Source organism: Podarcis pityusensis (assembly GCF_964106645.2).
Source record: "Podarcis pityusensis genome assembly, chromosome: 3".
NCBI lineage: Eukaryota > Metazoa > Chordata > Lepidosauria > Squamata > Lacertidae > Podarcis > Podarcis pityusensis.
In genome coordinates, this window is record NC_138026.1 from 8,386,988 (window position 1) to 8,404,207 (window position 17,220).

At 42.5% G+C, this 17,220-nt stretch overlaps 1 protein-coding gene across 4 annotated transcripts in view; it reads left to right on the forward strand.

Annotated features, from left to right (window-relative positions):
* The window catches only part of ZC3H13 (zinc finger CCCH-type containing 13), a 49,588-nt gene that overhangs the window by 23,727 nt on the left and 8,641 nt on the right, over nt 1-17,220 (forward strand). For all 4 annotated transcript variants that reach the window (XM_080998909.1, XM_080998910.1, XM_080998911.1 and 1 more), the window contains 10 exons: nt 1,848-1,956; nt 2,899-3,038; nt 5,836-5,993; nt 8,077-8,277; nt 9,670-9,840; nt 11,562-11,896; nt 12,908-13,375; nt 14,495-14,677; nt 15,890-16,373; nt 16,737-16,840. In XM_080998909.1, the coding sequence (XP_080855035.1) occupies nt 1,848-1,956; nt 2,899-3,038; nt 5,836-5,993; nt 8,077-8,277; nt 9,670-9,840; nt 11,562-11,896; nt 12,908-13,375; nt 14,495-14,677; nt 15,890-16,373; nt 16,737-16,840 (2,353 nt within the window). The remainder of the gene's footprint in view (nt 1-1,847; nt 1,957-2,898; nt 3,039-5,835; nt 5,994-8,076; nt 8,278-9,669; nt 9,841-11,561; nt 11,897-12,907; nt 13,376-14,494; nt 14,678-15,889; nt 16,374-16,736; nt 16,841-17,220) is intronic.

Genomic DNA, 17,220 nt, shown 5'->3' on the forward strand with positions numbered 1-17,220 from the left:
GTTGGGGTGTATGTGTGTGTTAATGGGCAATATTCCCCGCCCCTGATTTCCCCCATTCAACACCCCAGTTTCTGGCCCTATCACATTCAGAGCCAAACACTGGATCCTTCCCTCTGGATCCTGAAGACCCAGGCTTTTTAAGGTGGTGACTGTTGTAGAAAGGGCAAAGAGACAAGCCTTTTGCAGATTAAGCCTCCTAGTCCAGTTTGCTGCAGTAATGAATGCAGCATGCTTGGGGGACAGGTAAGGGAATCTCTTACCTGTACCTTCCTGCCCAGGAGCTGAGCACAGTTTTTGCGTTTCGGGAGGTTAAATATTCAGAAATGCATCTTCTCCTTCCACTTGGTTGCAGGGGAGTGATTACCACCTCTTGTTTGATATGGAAGAAAGGAATATATCACCCCACCTTGCCTCTTGTTTATACAATTAAAATATACTCTGGAGTATTTTTGTGTCCCTGAAGCCAATGCTTTCCCCCCTGATTAACATTGTGGTCTTTTGCATACTTGCACCAGTCTTATAGGGTAGTTGTTTAAAACTTAGCATTTGCCAGGGAACGATCCATCTATGCTCATGTATTAATTTGTTCTGCTGAAGTATCTTGCATTTGTTTTATGAATGTAATCTTAATGCTGATTCTGTGCTGTTCATCACACTGAGGCATTTTTCCAAACGTGGCCTTTGCTAAATAAATTAGCAAGCAAGCATAGGTCTGAAAAGTGAATAGCATTCACCTGGTGAATGTGTAAATGCAAAATGGAGCCTCCAGTTGTTTTAGAAATTAAGGGTTGGAAATGAAGATACAGCTGTCCTCTTAACTTCCTCGGGCCCTTTCCTGGACAGTTACTATATGCCCACAAGGGCTTAATGGTGTGGATATACCGTAAGATCTCTACATCCCGCACCCTCGTTGCAGAGCTGCCTTAGTGATTCAGCTCACCCCTGCTTTCTACCTATCCAGTAGCTACTCCTCTCTGTTTTAAGGCCTGTATTTTGTCTCCCACACAAGCCCTACTGGAAATTAAGCTCTAACATTTCCAGACATCTGGCTGAGTAACTTGCACCCTTATGACTAGTGAGCTTTTCATACAGCTGGTTCAGTAGCTCTATTTTGATGACCTGAAATCCCACCACAGGAGACAGCACAGAAATTCCTGAGCTGGTTTCAGGGTGTGTGTGTGAGGGGAGGGAAGCCCTGTTTACACTAGAGGAGGTCCTTTTGTGGGCTTCCACTTGCACGGCTGGTTAGTTGGATCCCACCCATATTTTTATTTGTGAATAAACTGACATTTGAACCAATCAGTTTCCTGAGTTTGGATGCTAAGGAAACTCTTAATTCAGAACCAATATCAACAGCCTTGTTTTATTTCCTAATTGTTCAATCCCCAAGCTCCGTGCCTGCTTTTAGAATTCTAAGCGTTATATCTGAACTAAGCCTTTCTCTTTTTTGAGTTCTTGTTGTAGGTATTCCTTGACACACACGGCATACTAGAGGGAAGAGTATGTTCTATAAGTCTGAGTTTTCAACCTTTTTTTAATATATGGAACTGGGGAAAAGCAAACCCTTCTTGAATGTTTTCATGAAAAAAACAATTAGAATCATGAAGTGGGGGGAATACCCCAGCCCCCCCGCTAAATGTACCTGCTTCCAACTATTCTTTTTAAAAATCAACTGACTTACTATTTATTTATTTGAATTTCTATACCACCTTTTATCCAAGGATGACAGGGCAGCTTATAATATAAAAACACAAAAATACATAACGTAGTATGAAACAAAACAACACACGCCCACAGTTCTAAAGGTCTGTTTTGTTTGAATTTGCCTGTTTTGTTTTCCTCTGTAGAAAGAGTCCTCCAGGGGGAGGCACAGGGGGAAGGAAGATATTAAAATTACCAAGGAGAGAACTCCAGAAAGTGAAGAAGAAAATCCCGACTGGGAAACAAACAGAGACGGTAGGTGCCATGGCCTACTAGATTCATGGAGCCAAAATAAAAAATGGAGAGAACTGCAAAGAACTTGAATTCTTAATAAATATATCTCCTGAAATAAAATTACTTTTAGTAGCTTTTGAATCCTGAGTAGTTTTTAAATAAAAAAATAGACTGGACAAGATTGGATACATGGCATGCCAGAAAAGTGTATTGGTTTGTCTAGTTTTAAAATCTCTCTTTTCAAAATACATTAAAAAATATGTACTGTGGAAGCATTACATAACAGAGTCCAGATGGAGAGCAAAAAATCGCTGTTCAATGGAGAGAGAAATGAATGTAACAATAAGGCTTTCAGAACGATCAGACCATGTATTATATAAAGGAACATTTAATAATAGTCGAACGGTCCCTTTAGCACAGGAAAAAGCAGTTCTGATGGAGTGGAGAAGCATTGGTGATGGCACATTTTTCTGCCCACCTTTTCCCCTGTCTAAATCTCCTTGTGTTAGACTAAGACAAGTGTTGTTCATAGGATAAAAGTGAGATGAATAACCAATTATGCTACCCGGAACTCTTTGGGGAAAGCATTATTTAAAAATAGGTAATTTAATGAATTACCTTTCAGGGTAACATAGTTTAGGCCACTGACATCACTGAATAATTTCAGTTCTAAAAATCAGTGTCTTCCTGATTCCTAGTAATGTTACGTTGATCACCCTGAACCCTAATATCCTTATCCATTAAATCAGTGTTCCTCAACTTGGCTCCCCGGCTGATGTTGGACTATATCTCTCACCATCCTTAGTTAGCAGGACCAGTAGTCAGAGATGTTGTAGTCCAATAGCAGCCGGGGACCCAAGATTGCATTAAATTATAGTCATCCTATAGTTGACATGTTTTTAATATAGAGAATGTCAAGGACACCATTTCACTGACTTCTTTTGTTTGCTCTAATAAATTAAGATTCTGATAACGGAGACGTTAACTACGATTATGACCACGAGCTTTCTTTGGAAATGAAGCGTCAGAAGATCCAGAGAGAGTTAATGAAGCTTGAAGAAGAAAACATGGAGAAAAGGGAAGAGATAGTAATTAAAAAGGAGGTTTGTATCTCAAAAATAAAACACCACACAGCCAATAAAAGTTTAAGAATTAAGATTTGAACAAGCCTTCAGGATAATAGTACCGTATTTTTCGCTCTATAAGACGCACCAGACCATAAGACGCACCTAGTTTTTGGAGGAGGAAAACAAGAAAAAAAATATTCTGAATCTCAGAAGCCAGAACAGCAAGAGGGATCGCTGTGCAGTGAAAGCAGCCATCCATCTTGCTGTTCTGGCTTCTGGGATAGCTGCGCAGCCTGCATTCGCTCCATAAGACGCACACACATTTCCCCTTACTTTTTAGGAGGGAAAAAGTGAGTCTTATGGAGCAAAAAATACGGTAATTAGTGACGCATTTGTTGCTTATAATGGCATACACTGTGTGCTACGGGCTCTTGAGCTTCCTTTTAGCTCCACAAATAAATGTGGAGTCACAACAATTTGTTTTTATTTATTTCATAAAATGTGTAAAACACTTGAATGTAAAGAAAAAAGTCAAAGCAGTTTACAAAAAACAATAAAGTTATCACTAAGTTATAATAATAGTATAAGACAAAAAAATAATAATAGTATAAGACAAAAAAGCTAGAATAATAGACTAAAAACAGATTAAGGCTCATATCAACTTTCTAGACATCAGGGTAGACATGTCAAAAAAATATTTTTAGCAGGCACCAAATAGGAGCGGGTTTTGTGTGGCACCTGTTAATAGTTCTGCCAATCAAAGTGGTTGAGTGAGCCCATATGGGGTAAGGCAGTTTTCGTAAATAAAACCAAGTTGTTCAGGGCTTTATCTACTAATAAGGACCCTGACCATTGGATCCAGTCGTGACCGACTCTGGGGTTGCGGCGCTCATCTCACTTTATTGGCCGAGGGAGCCGGCATACAGCTTCTGGGTCATGTGGCCAGCATGACTATGCCGCTTCTGGCTAACCAGAGCAGCGCACAGAAATGCCGTTTACCTTCCCACCGGAGCGGTACCTATTTATCTACTTGCACTTTGACGTGCTTTCAAACTGATAAGTTGGCAGGAGCAGGGACCGAGCAACGGGAGCTCACCCCGTTGCAGGGATTCGAACCGCCGACCTTCTGATTGGCAAGTCCTAGGCTCTGTGGTTTAACCCACAGCACCACCCGCGTCCCTTATCTACTAATAGTAACACCTTGAATTTGGCCTGGTAGCAAATTAGCAACCAGTGCACCACTCTTTATCCTTTTTGTCATTTCGTACTTCATTTTTATTAAATTGTTTTTAATATTGTGCTTTAATGCTGTAACCCACCCTGGGTTCTTGCACTGAAGGGTGGATAATTGATACAAATAATAATTTTGAATGATTTCTGTGATCTCAACCTTCAGCGATCCTTTGATAAACGTCTTCACAACATGTGTGTATATCCCAATCAAGTTGTCTTTGTATCTGTGTTTACGTAGCCAAAACCACAGCACTTGTGAGCCAGAGAGCAAGAATCAGAGTTGGAGTAACCCTGAGACACAAATACAAAAGAATATTTAGGGGAATGAACTCGAAAGGGGTGGGGGCACAAAACAATGGCATGTTGTTGAGAGATTGAGGGGGTGCGGGAAACTAGAAGGGACAGGAATTAGAAGACAGACTTGGAAGACAGAAACAGTTACGTGTACATAAAGAACCACCTCTCTGCCTGGGTATATCACTTCTAGTTCACACTGAGAAGCTGTTTTTAAATGTCCATAGGGATGAAGGCGTGAAATGCCCAGAGACATCTGTGGAGACAATGATAATTTAATGCAGCTGGGATTGAGCACACATGTGGCCATTCCTCCTCAAAATAAAAAGGGTGGGATGCAAATGAAGAAAAGTTGAAGAAAACTGGCAAATGGTGAATGAGATACTTAATGAACATGGAATACTGACTGATTCTTTGATGGGGCAGTGGGGAATGAATGAAATTGAGTGGCTGGAGCCGCAAGCACTCCGCACTGGAACATGAGTGAAATGAGGTGCAGTCAGACCACACAGAGCTCTCTTTGTTAAACCAGTAGTTGGGGGTGATCTAGATTAGCAGTGGGGAACCTGTGCCCCTTGATGTTGGATTTCAAGAAACATCAGCGCTAGCCAGCTTGGTTGGTGGTCAGGGATGATGGGGGATATAGTTCAGCAATATCTAGAATACCACAAGTTGCCCAGCCCTGCTTTTTGGACCCAATACCAAATAAGTTTATGAAGTGCCTGTAGCCCAAACTAACACCCACCCGTAAACAAGAGGAAGGTAAAGGGTAAAGGGACCCCTGACCATTAGGTCCAGTCGTGACCGACTCTGGGGTTGCAGCGCTCATCTTGCTTTATTGGCCGAGGGAGCCGGTGTACAGCTTCTGGGTCATGTGGCCAGCATGACTAAGCCGCTTCTGGCAAACCAGAGCAGCGCACGGAAACACCGTTTACCTTCCCACTGGAGCAGTACCTATTTATCTACTTGCACTTTGACGTGCTTTTGAACTGCTAGGTGGGCAGGAGCAGGGACCGAGCAACGGGAGCTCACCCCGTCATGGGGATTCGAACCGCTGACCTTCTGATTGGCAAGCCCTAGGCTCTGCGGTTTAACCCACAGCGCCACCTGTGTCCCACCCAAGAGGAAGGTATTTGCAGATTAAACCCCAAAGTTTGCTGAACACAGCCTGACTGGAAGAGGAAAGAAAGAAATGGAGCAGAAAATCTGAACAGAAGCATTCCACATTGCGACTTTTTGTTGCTGGACTCGTAGCAATGTAAAGCAAATTGGGGCATTAACAAATTTATTGTTTCCCTTTGTTAAGATTTCTCCAGAGGCTGTTGGGTCAAAATTATCCTCACCTTCACCCAGAAAATCTAGCAAATCTCCAAAACTGCGATCAAGCCCCAAATCTTCCTCCTCAACCGCTAAGAGGGAGAAAAAGACTTCTGCAGTTTCTTCACCCCTCTTGGACCAACAGAGGTTAGTATATATGCATGTTTGGTAAAAGAAAACATGTGTTATTCCTTGAGTGGTGGTGTGGCCTAAAATTTGTTGAATGGGACGGATGGTGCTGGTTGTTTATCCTAGCCAGAGCTCCCTGAGTATTAGAGGGGGGGAAATGCTTTGTGTTTTTTTCTACAGTCAAGTGGTAGATAATTCTTATGACATGAATAAATAACATTTATGTTATTTGAAATTTGTGAAGCTTCAAATAACATCTGCAGTAATAAATACCTTGAATTGTTGTAAATGTTGTGGATAGAATGGGATGACCTTTTGCTGACATAACATGCAAGCATAGTTCATTTCAAAGTTAAGAATTATTCCTAGGTATCTCAGCCATAATTCAGATTGACTGCAAACCAAGCTACAGAACCCTGCTTTGCAGTGTGTTCACGAAGTGTGATTTTCATTGTCTGCACCAACCAAAGCATGCCTAAAGCAACTTCGCCACCTCTAACCTTTCTGCTTGCAAGGTGGCAGACAGGTCTCCCTGCAGATTCTCAGTGGGTTGAGATTTCTCTCAGCAGTTTAAATGATCGTTTCACTGCTCTTAACCAAGGATGAAGTAACAAAACCAAGTTTCATGTCAACTGTTGTTTAAACAGTTCATGAGAAATAAATGTAAAATTATTCGTAAAAATAAAATAATTTCTCTTGGCTTCAAAGGAAAGAAATGTTGGGAATTATAATCAAAACATTAGAGATGACACGGGATAATTATGTAATCTAATGGATTGATGTTTCTGTATCTTAATCTGCTTTATGATCTTTTTGAACAATGATGAAATGTAAATAATCAACTCTTGGGTTGGGGCAACTGTCTAAAATGTTGTTTTCAATGGTTCTAATTTTGGCTCCTGTTTTGTTTTTGTTGGGTTGGTATTGGTTAAATGTTTAGTTGAGGTAGGCGGTTATTTTAATTGAGTGTAACTGTAAACTTTATTATTTTTTGTTATCATTATTGGATTCTGTTGATTTATTGGTTTCTGTTATTATTGGTTTCTGTTGGTTTGTTTGATGCTTGTATAGGATATTTTTTTTAAAAAAGTTTGATGTTTTGTTGTGTTTTTATATATGTTGTAAGCTGCCCAGAGTGGCTGGGGAAACCCAGCCAGATGGGCGGGATATAAAATTTATTATTATTATTATTATTATTATTATTATTATATCAAATCTGGTATGCTTTCTGCTTCTATTCTTTGGAATAATACTTTGTTACTCTGTACTGTCGTTCCTCTGCTTACGTATCCCTCTGGATACGTAAACTTCGGGATGCAAACCCGGCAAACCCGGAAGTATTTTTCCAGGTTTCGCCGTGTGCGCAAAAGCGCTTTATGCGCCATGCGCAGAAGCAGTCCTTCGGTTGCAGATTCCTTGGGATGCAGCAGGACCTCCGGAACGGATCCCATTCGCAACCAGAGGTCCCACTGTACTTGATTCTGTTCCAATTTGAATATGTACCTTCAGTAAAGGAACAATCACTCAATATCAGTTTACATTATTAGGGGACCCAATGACATTTTTGCTCATTTTTTAGCTGCAATGCCAGTGCAGCTCTGTGCAACTGTAGCAGCCTCTTGGGGGCCCTGGACAAGCTTTTGTGTGCTCAGATTCACCAGATGGATTAGCCTTAATCGCGTGTAGCAAGTTGATGCTGGGAAACAGCTCTTGCTGTAGAGCAGTGTTCCCCAACCTTGGGCCTCCAGCTGTTTTTGGACTACAACTCCCATCATCCCTCACTAGCAAGACCAGTGGTCAAGGATGATGGGAATTGTAGTCCAAAAACAGCTGGAGGCCCAACACTGCTGTAGAGCAACCATCATTCAGAGCCAGTTGCATGAGGCTTCTGCATGGCAACCACATTGTGAGCAGCAGTCCTCCCTTTCAATGACTATGGCAGACTTGGAGTGAGAATATATTATGGTGGTGGTAATTGCTTTGAAACTTTAGGTAACTTTCCCCCAGCCTTCTGGAGTGCAGCTCTTAATTCAGGTAGCATTTTGTGATTAAAGGCACGGCGATTAACCCTTCCAACACTTCTTTCCTCAACCTGTTTTAGGAGTTCCAAAACTAACCACAGTAAAAAGAAAGGTCCTCGTACGCCTAGTCCTCCACCGCCAATACAAGAAGACACGGCACAAGGAAAGAAACATAAGGAGAAACACAAAGCGAAAGAGCGGTTAGAAGAGAAGCCAAGGGAGGTGAAAGAGCGAGGCCGTGACTTTGAAAGACACAATAAAGAGAAAAAAGAGAAACAAAGGTATTCTTAATGTTTGTGTATAGTTGTTTGTCTAATTTTGCTACATCTGTAATTCGTAGACTCCTACGAATTACTCCTATGTATCTGAAGAAGTGTGCTTGCACACGAAAGCTCATACCAAGAACTAACTTAGTTGGTCTTAAAGGTGCTACTGGAAGGATTTTTTTTATTTTGACTATGGCAGACCAACACGGCTACCTATCTGTAACTCGTAGACTCCTAAACACTCAAGGGCTTATGTCCAGCTTGCCACCACTTAAGGCTTTTGATTTGTAGTCTGTTTACCTTTCCCTGATCACATGATACACTACAAGTTTTGGAACTTACTTGTTGCGATCTGAAAGTGAGCAAACGACACCTGAAATCCAGAAATGGAAGGCAGTCTTCAGCAGGGTCCACCTTAGCTAAGTGATGACCATTTGCAGCACATATGGCATCTCTTCCTGGTTCCCTTCTTTATTTACAGTTGGATGGGAACTGAGCGTCACTTGGCTTGTTCATAGTCTCCCATGGCTGCTTCGAGAGAGCAGCAAAAATACCAGACCTCATCAGCTAGGACATCACTGTACTGATGACATCAAACCTTGGGTGGCCCACAGGTGGTTGGCATAGTGGAACTTGGAGGACCTCAGAGGGAGAACATTTTCAGGAGGTTGCCAGCAGCTACTTAGTGCCGCCATCCCTCAAACTGGATAGCAACTCCATAGATACCTGCCAGGTCTAACAGCTCTCACCAGTGCATTATTGAAGGACTGAAGAAAGCTCTGAGAAGGGTGCAAGTTCATCTCTAGCCTAAGACATGCTGACCAAAGCCGCAAGCAGTCTCCATGTCGTTGTTGTTGTTGATGATGATGTTGTTGTTGTTTAGTCGTTTAGTCGTGTCTGACTCTTCGTGACACCATGGACCAGAGCACGCCAGGCACTCCTGTCTTCCACTGCCTCCCGCAGTTTGGTCAAACTCATGCTGGTAGCCTCGAGAACACTGTCCAGCCATCTTGTCCTCTGCCGTCCCCTTCTCCTTGTGCCCTCCATCTTTCCCAACATCAGGGTCTTTTCCAAGGAGTCTTCTCTTCTCATGAGGTGGCCAAAGTATTGGAGCCTCAGCTTCAGGATCTGTCCTTCCAGTGAGCACTCAGGGCTGATTTCCTTAAGAATGGAGAGGTTTGATCTTCTTGCAGTCCCTGGGACTCTCAAGAGTCTCCTCCAGCACCATAATTCAAAAGCATCAATTCTTCGGCGATCAGCCTTCTTTATGGTCCAGCTCTCACTTCCATACATCACTACTGGGGAAACCATAGCTTTAACTATACGGACCTTTGTTGGCAAGGTGATGTCAAGGTGATGTTGTTGTTGATGATACCATGTACCTATTGCTGTTTGTCTATTCCTCAGAGATCCCTCAGAAAGTTCTCATAGACAGAGACGTTCGCCTAGTCCAGAAGAACAGTCTGGTAGTAATTCTTCTCCTTCAAGAGAATATTCTCCTACCACAAGGAGAAGGCAGACATCTTGGGCTCCAGCTAAATCCAGCAGCCATAAGCATTCCATTTCGCCATCTTGCAGGTAGAATAATTACTTATATAGATATGTTTGTTGAAATACCGAACTTGTGTAGCCCAAGATACTCTGATTACTGAAAATGGGACACTTTTACATCTACTAAACCTGGGACATGTTTACCTTTTACTGACCAAGCCACCAAACAGATTGGAATCCTGGGGCTTAGGCGTTCCACCGCTTTTTCACATATTTGATTTAAATTTCAACCAGGGGATTGTGGGGAAATCCTGTGGCAACGAGGGACATACATCTCTGCTTGCAGAGTGGTAGCTTTGTATAATAATGTGTGAATGTGCTTAGGATTGACTCACTCTTGATGATTGATATTAAAATTGATACCTATACACTGTCTAGAAACCTGAAATCTAGAAAAATTTCAGCTCTGGTTAACAGTCTAGAAATAACATATATGCATCTTCATATGTGGGATGTTAAATGTACAACAAAATGGTTGTTACACACAGTGTGTGGTACATTTGATACTCAAATGGCCCAAGACACCCCAATTTGCAGAAAAGCCTGAAAAAATGATATCTAAAAAGTTTTTGCTGCAACATGGGGTGTTGAAGGTCCTCTGTCCCCCTTCCTACAATAGCTAGTTAGGCTGAGAAAAAGCCATGGGATTAGTACAACAATAATACCCTGAGACTTTTCAAACGCTTCTAAAAAGGTCAGAAAATGGAGCGTCATCTCTCCCGCTTAGACATTAACTGTACTCCATAAGTGTTATATTAACTCCATTCCAGATAGAAGTCTGCAATTTGTTTCTCATGTAGACTCATTGCTAGACAGAATTAAAAATACAGTGGTACCTCGGTTGTTGAATGTTATCCGTTCTGGAAGACCGTTCGACTTCCAAAACGTTCAACAATGGAGGCTGAATGGACAGTCCTCAGAATCCATTGAGAAAATGGAGAAACACGCCTCGGAAGCTGTTTGACTTCCAAGGCGCGTTCAAAAACGGAAGCAATTACTTCCAGATTTTCGGCATTCGAAAGCTGAAACATTCGACCTCTGAGACGCTCAAAAACCGAGGTTCTACTGCAATCCCTATCTATACTTAGATAATGCAAGCTGTTTGAATGCATTAGCTGCGATTTTAGCAAGAAGCTAGTAGCTTAAAGTGATCAATCCTAAGTCTCTGCATTATTGGTCATGTTACTCAGGATCAAAGTAGAACATCACATCTGAAATCATATTGTTACATACTATGGTTGTTTTTGGATCTCACATTGATGTTAATACATATTGCATAAAATGATTGTCAGAAAATTACTTGCCTTTCTGAGTCCGCAACATTACCATTTTGGTCGCAGTGTAAGCTAATTGCAAATTGACGGGCAGCATTGTTATGAAATTATATGTAAATATTATTTCGTGATCAGAGAGAAATATTTTGTAAATTTAGGCTAGTTGTATTGGATTCATTTTCATCAGTTGAAAAAATGTTGTACAGTGGTACCTCGGGTTAAGTACTTAATTCGTTCCGGAGGTCTGTTCCTAACCTGAAACTGTTCTTAACCTGAAGCACCACTTTAGCTAATGGAGCCACTGCACTGCTGGAGCACGATTTCTGTTCTCATCCTGAAGCAAAGTTCTTTACCCGAGGTATTATTTCTGGGTTAGCGGAGTCTGTAACCTGAAGTGTATGTAACCCGAGGTACCACTGTATAAGGCTCAGGATGTTCATTCCACAGATTTTTCCCCGATTTCTATGTCTGCAGGTCTGCCTCACCACCAACTCAACACCATTCTCCTGTGTCCTCAAGACATCACTCTTCCTCATCTCAGTCAGGTTCTTCCATTCAGAGACGTTCTCCTTCGCCACGTCACAAAAGAACTCCTTCTCCCTCTTACAAAAGGACCGCTTCCCCACATGTAGGCCGTTCCTCGTCTCCTTATCCTCACCGAACCTCACCTTCTCAGCAAAAACAGACCCCTTCAAGGCATCGTTCACCAGTCCGGGAGAGAAGCCGGCATGATCGTGAACGGATTTCACAGTCGCACGATCGTGAACGGATTTCACAGTCACATGATCGACGCCACGAAAGGAGGGATGGTATGAATAGGGATAAGAATAAAAGCAAACTTTTTATTTGTAGTTTGTAAGAACAATTTTTTTAAGTTACAAGAGGCCAGGCATTATTTCTCCCAAGAGTTGTTAAACTCAAATATTGCATTGCTGGCTGCTGTATTAACTACAAAAGACAGCATTACTAGCATCATCAAGCTTATTGAGAATAAAGTTAATGGGGTTGTTGATCTAACTCCTGTCCTGGGAGTTAATAATAAACCATTAGTAAATCTTTTAGAATAAAAGAGCTTACTGAGGAAGAAAACAAATATGCTGCTGCAAAGGGAAGTTACTGCTCATCACCTTTCTAGAATTATTTGAGGGTGTTATCAATCATGTGATCAGTGAACATTTTATACCCTGATTTTTCAAAAGCCTTTGGCAACTCTTGTCTATGCAAAAACGCCTGTGGAAATTCAGTAGGAATGCCATAAATGGAAAGCACTTTTTTATTATTGATAACTGGTTAAAGATAGGAGGCTGATGGGTCTAAATTAGTCACACTGGTGAAAGCCTGAGCAGATTCAGAATGACTTCTCTGAAGTGGCAGAAGAGTAGAATGGCAGAAGAGAAGCAGGATGAGTGCAAAATGATAAAACAAAAACTTTGTACAAATCAGCAATCTTTGGAAACCATAATGTAAAACTGCTGTGAGCAGAGCTCAGTGTGTTGCAGAATTAGGGAGATGGAATGCAGTATTCTTTGTTTTTAAGTTTGTTTAAAATGTGTTTTGCCACAACAGCTTGATTGATTGCATTAGACATATATCAAGCTTTGCCTGGAGTATTGAACAAAATACACATTAGCCCCCTCCAAAAGAGAGGAAGAGCATTTGTGTGACTTTTCGTTTAAGGCTTTGGATGGGGACCACCATCACCCTTTAAAAATGTCACTCTGCTTCCAGCGTTTCTTGTAGTTTTAATAGATTGCAGTTTGATATTAGGACTGTTTGTGCAATTGACTGTTCAACTGCAGGTGTGCTAAATTCACTTTCAGAGACGAGAGGAAAAAGGGGAAGAGAGAGAGACACTCAAGAGGAACGTGACTACGACCAAGAACAGAGCACTCCCCGCGATCACAGAGACGATCGAGAATCGAGGGATGGGCGGGACGGGCGGGATCGAAGAGAAACCAGGGATAACAGAGACCGTAGGGATTTAAGAGAATCTCGAGACACCCGGGACTCGCGGGACACAAGGGGCTGTAGCAGAGACAATAAAGAAGGCCGCGATCAGAGGGACCTGCGTTCTGCGCGGGACACCCATGACTACAGAGACCGCGAGTGCCGAGACTCCCATAAAAAGGAAGAGCAGTATTTGGAGGAATCACGCAGCTATGGAAGAACCCATGGCAGAGAAGAGAGCTCTCGTTCCGAAACGAGGACAGACTCGAGAAGCGAGAGTAGAAATGAATCTAGAACTTCTGGAAGAAGTAGAGGAAGAGGACCTGAATTATCGGACAAAGGTATAATGAAATGCTGGGTTTTTGTTGCATGATTCAGAGGCAAATTTCATTAAAGTTGAACTGTTTTCCTTCACTAAATCTCCTTTCACCATTAAAATCCTGTCGGCCTTCTGCCCCATTTACGAACTGCAGACACCATCCTGTTTAATTTATCTGCAACCTTGTGGGTATTCCAAAGAGTTATGAAATACTAAGGAGCAGGTGGGTAATGGGAAGCTAGAGATCCACTTGATTGTTGCCTTTTTAATAAGCATTTGCTTTTATGTGTTAAGGGATCTAATGTTAGACTTTATTTTTCTACATCGCCACTCCGATCCCTTCCACCTCTGCTTCACATGATTGCCCCAGATTTCTTACCCAGCAGGTAAACTATCAAGTTTAGGGGATACAATTTTAATTCACCAGTGTACCTACTGAGAAAATAAAAGTCTGGTAGTGAAACTCAACAAGGTTGTCTCACTTGTGCAGCAGACTTCCGCTCATGTAAATAGGCTTGCTCTGTCGTCTCCTCCCTCCTTTCCTGTCCCGGACTCCAGATCCATTTCAGAGGGTTGCAAGACACTGCACCATATTTAGAGAGTCACAGGAGGCTACAGTGCAAAGGAGAGGAAGGGGAAGTAACTGCTGAGTCCGCCGGCGCAACACTGGCTCTCACCATACAGTGGTGCCCCGCAAGACGAATGCCTCGCAAGACGAAAAACCCGCTAGACGAAAGGGTTTTCCGTTTTTCGATGCGCTTCGCAGGACGAATTTCCCTATGGGCTTGCTTCGCAAGACGAAAATGTCTTGCGAGTCTTGAGATTTTTTTCGCTCCCCCCCCTTTTCTAAGCCGCTCATAGCCTTTTAGCCGCTAAGCCTTTAATAGCCGCTAAACCGCTAATAGCGCTAATCCGCTAAGCCGCTAATAGGGTTGCTTTGCAAGACGAAAAAACCGCTAGACGAAGAGACTCGCGGAACGGATTAATTTCGTCTTGCGAGGCACCACTGTACATGTATTTTTAAGTCAAAACGAATTACAAACATTTTTAGATTATAAAAAAAGGTTTTAGCGATCCTGTAACCGTTCAGCACGGCAGCAGGCCACCTCCCTGTGCTTTTCTACATGTCTGTTTTCATTAGGTAGTCGAGGAGCAAGGGGCTCTCAGGTTGACAGCCACAACACCAGCAGCAGCTACCACGACAGCTGGGAATCTCGGAGCAGTTATCCCGACAGGGATCGCTACGAAAACCGTGAGCACACGAGGGATTCTTCCTTTGAAAGAAGGCATGGGGAAAGGGACAAGCGCGACAACAGAGAGAGAGGTAGGTACTGTTTATACTTTATCAGTAAGTAGCTAAAGCAGAACAGTTTCCCAAGGACAGTTATGCAGCGGGGAGAGTGACTGTTAACAATTGAATAAAGAGGGAAATGGGCTCCCTGCTTGAAAGAAACGCAGGTAGAAAGCGTCTCCCCAGGGTGAGAGACTGAGAGAAGAAGTAGGCTCCCAGGTGGAAGAGTCTATCACCTCTGTATAATAATAATAATAATAATAATAATAATAATAATAATAATTTATACCCCGTCCTCCCCAGCCAAGGCCGGGCTAACAAGCAATAATATAATAAAAGTTGAATGAATACAACTTAAAAACAAGATTAAAATACAACATTAAAATATTGAAACATTAAAATATTAAAATGCATCACAGGAGGAGAAAGGAAAAAGAAAAAAGAAGGAGGGGGAGGGAATCAAATTGGCTCCAAGCCAAAGGCCAGGCAGAACAATTTTGTCTTACGGGCCCTGCGGAAAGAAATCAGATCCTGCAGGGCCCTGGTCTCATGAGGCAGAGCGTACCACCAGGCTGGAGCCAGTATTGAAAAGGCCCTGGCTCTGGTTGAGGCTAATCTAACTTCCTTAGGGCCCGGGACTTCTAGGGTGTTGCTATTTATGGACCTTGAGGCTCTCCGTGGAGCATACTGGGAGAGGCGGTCCTGTAGGTATGAGGGTCCTAGGCCGTGAAGGGATAAATGTGGATAAATGACAGGGTATACATGATAGAAATATGCTGAAGGGCCTTACAAGTATTTTTTTCCTCTTTCCTCTTGCTTTTTTATCTTTTGGCTTTTTAAATATTCTTATTCTGTAGATTAGTTTGATTTTTACTGTATTTTATCTTGAAAATTGTTAATAAAACTTTTTTTGGGGGGGGAGGAAGGAAATGGACTGACTGTGGTCCTGCTACTTCAGCAAACATATTAGTTGTTAACTAGTTTGGTAACTTGGGCCAATATTAGAAGCCCAAAGTATTAGAAGCACCACCATTTGGCTGATCAGTGGTGCCTGCAAATCCAGTGTCAGGTGTAGGGTAGATGTAAGGCGCTTTGGCTTGGCCAAAGTGCCCTTATGTGACCAGTGGGGAAGCCTGCCAGACTCATGGGCTGGAGGTTCCCTTCTGCAGGAATACACAAATAATTAGCTGGATGTTGAAGTCTGTCTGTTTACGCAGGGAAACGAAACCTGTTTTATCATTTCAGATCCGAGACCAAGCTCGCCAGTACGACACCAGGGAAGGAACGATGACGTCGAACGTGATGAAAGATTAGAAGAGCGAAGGGGAGATAGGGGTGAAGACCGAAGAGATGAAAGACAGAGGGAGAGGGAGAGAGAGCGCGAACGCGAGCGAGAAAGGGAGCGCGAGAGAGAAGCTGAACGTGAACGTGCCCGTGAGCGAGAACGCGAGAGAGAAAGGGATAATAAAGACAGGGAACGGGACAGGGATCACGACAGAGAAAGGGAGAGGGAGAGGGAAAGAGAGAGGGAGCGAGAACGGGAGCGAGAAAGGGAAAGGGAACGAGAGCGTGAACGAGAACGAGAGAGAGGGCGTGAAAGAGAGAAGGAAAGGGAGCGCCAGAGAGAGTGGGAGGACAAGGAGAGAGGAAGAGAAGAACGCAGAGACAAAAGAGAAGACATCCGGGAAGAAAGGGCCACACGAGATAGCCGCGAAGAGAGGAAGTCAAAGTAAGTTTGGTTTTTAAAAGAAAATGAACTGATATTTAGAATGGCCAGTTTGGCAGCACCAGACGGCAAAAGGACTAAATGCCTCTATGGTTAGGCCTGCAAAAGGATAATTGATTGGGGATACATTGAAGGTTCATATGCCATATGGTTAAAATTTTTTTTTTTCAAAGAAGACTAGCGCACACTTCACTGATCCCTTGTAAAAATTTTATCTCATAGAATGGTATAGTTGGAAGGGACCCCCATAGGTCATGTAGTGCAATTCGCTGCAATTTGTTACAGTTCTGTTTGTTTTTATGGTGAAAGATGAGAGATTTCTTAGAAGTGCATTAAATTTGATTGTGTTTTTTTGGCCTGATATAGAAAACGTCACAGAAATGAAAGTAGCCCCAGCCCTCGTAAATCACCTAAGCGCCGCCGTGAGCATTCACCTGATAGCGATGCCTATAACAGTGGAGATGATCAGAGTAAGTGAAAGCATGCAGTCCCCGTGCTAGATGCAGATTAGAAGTAACTGCTTTCATTTCGCAAGCTGAGATAGCAAAGGATGACTTAAAAGTATATGCCTTTGTATGTCTGTAAGTATTTTATTGCTGAGTTGTATGTGCAAGGCTATCATTCCTGCAGAGATTTGCTTTCTTAAGTGAAGCATTTATCTTGCATTTTACATTTCAAAGTCCGTCCTATTTCTAATACTTACCTTCCCCTGCCCATTTTTGAGGCACTTTACCATGATCATAAAGATGTGAAAATGTCAGAGCTTTTGCAGATTAGCTAAAAACATGAGTGGAACTTGAAAAAACAATGAAGGCTGAGTTAATTAACAGTGGCGACTAACATGTCAGTC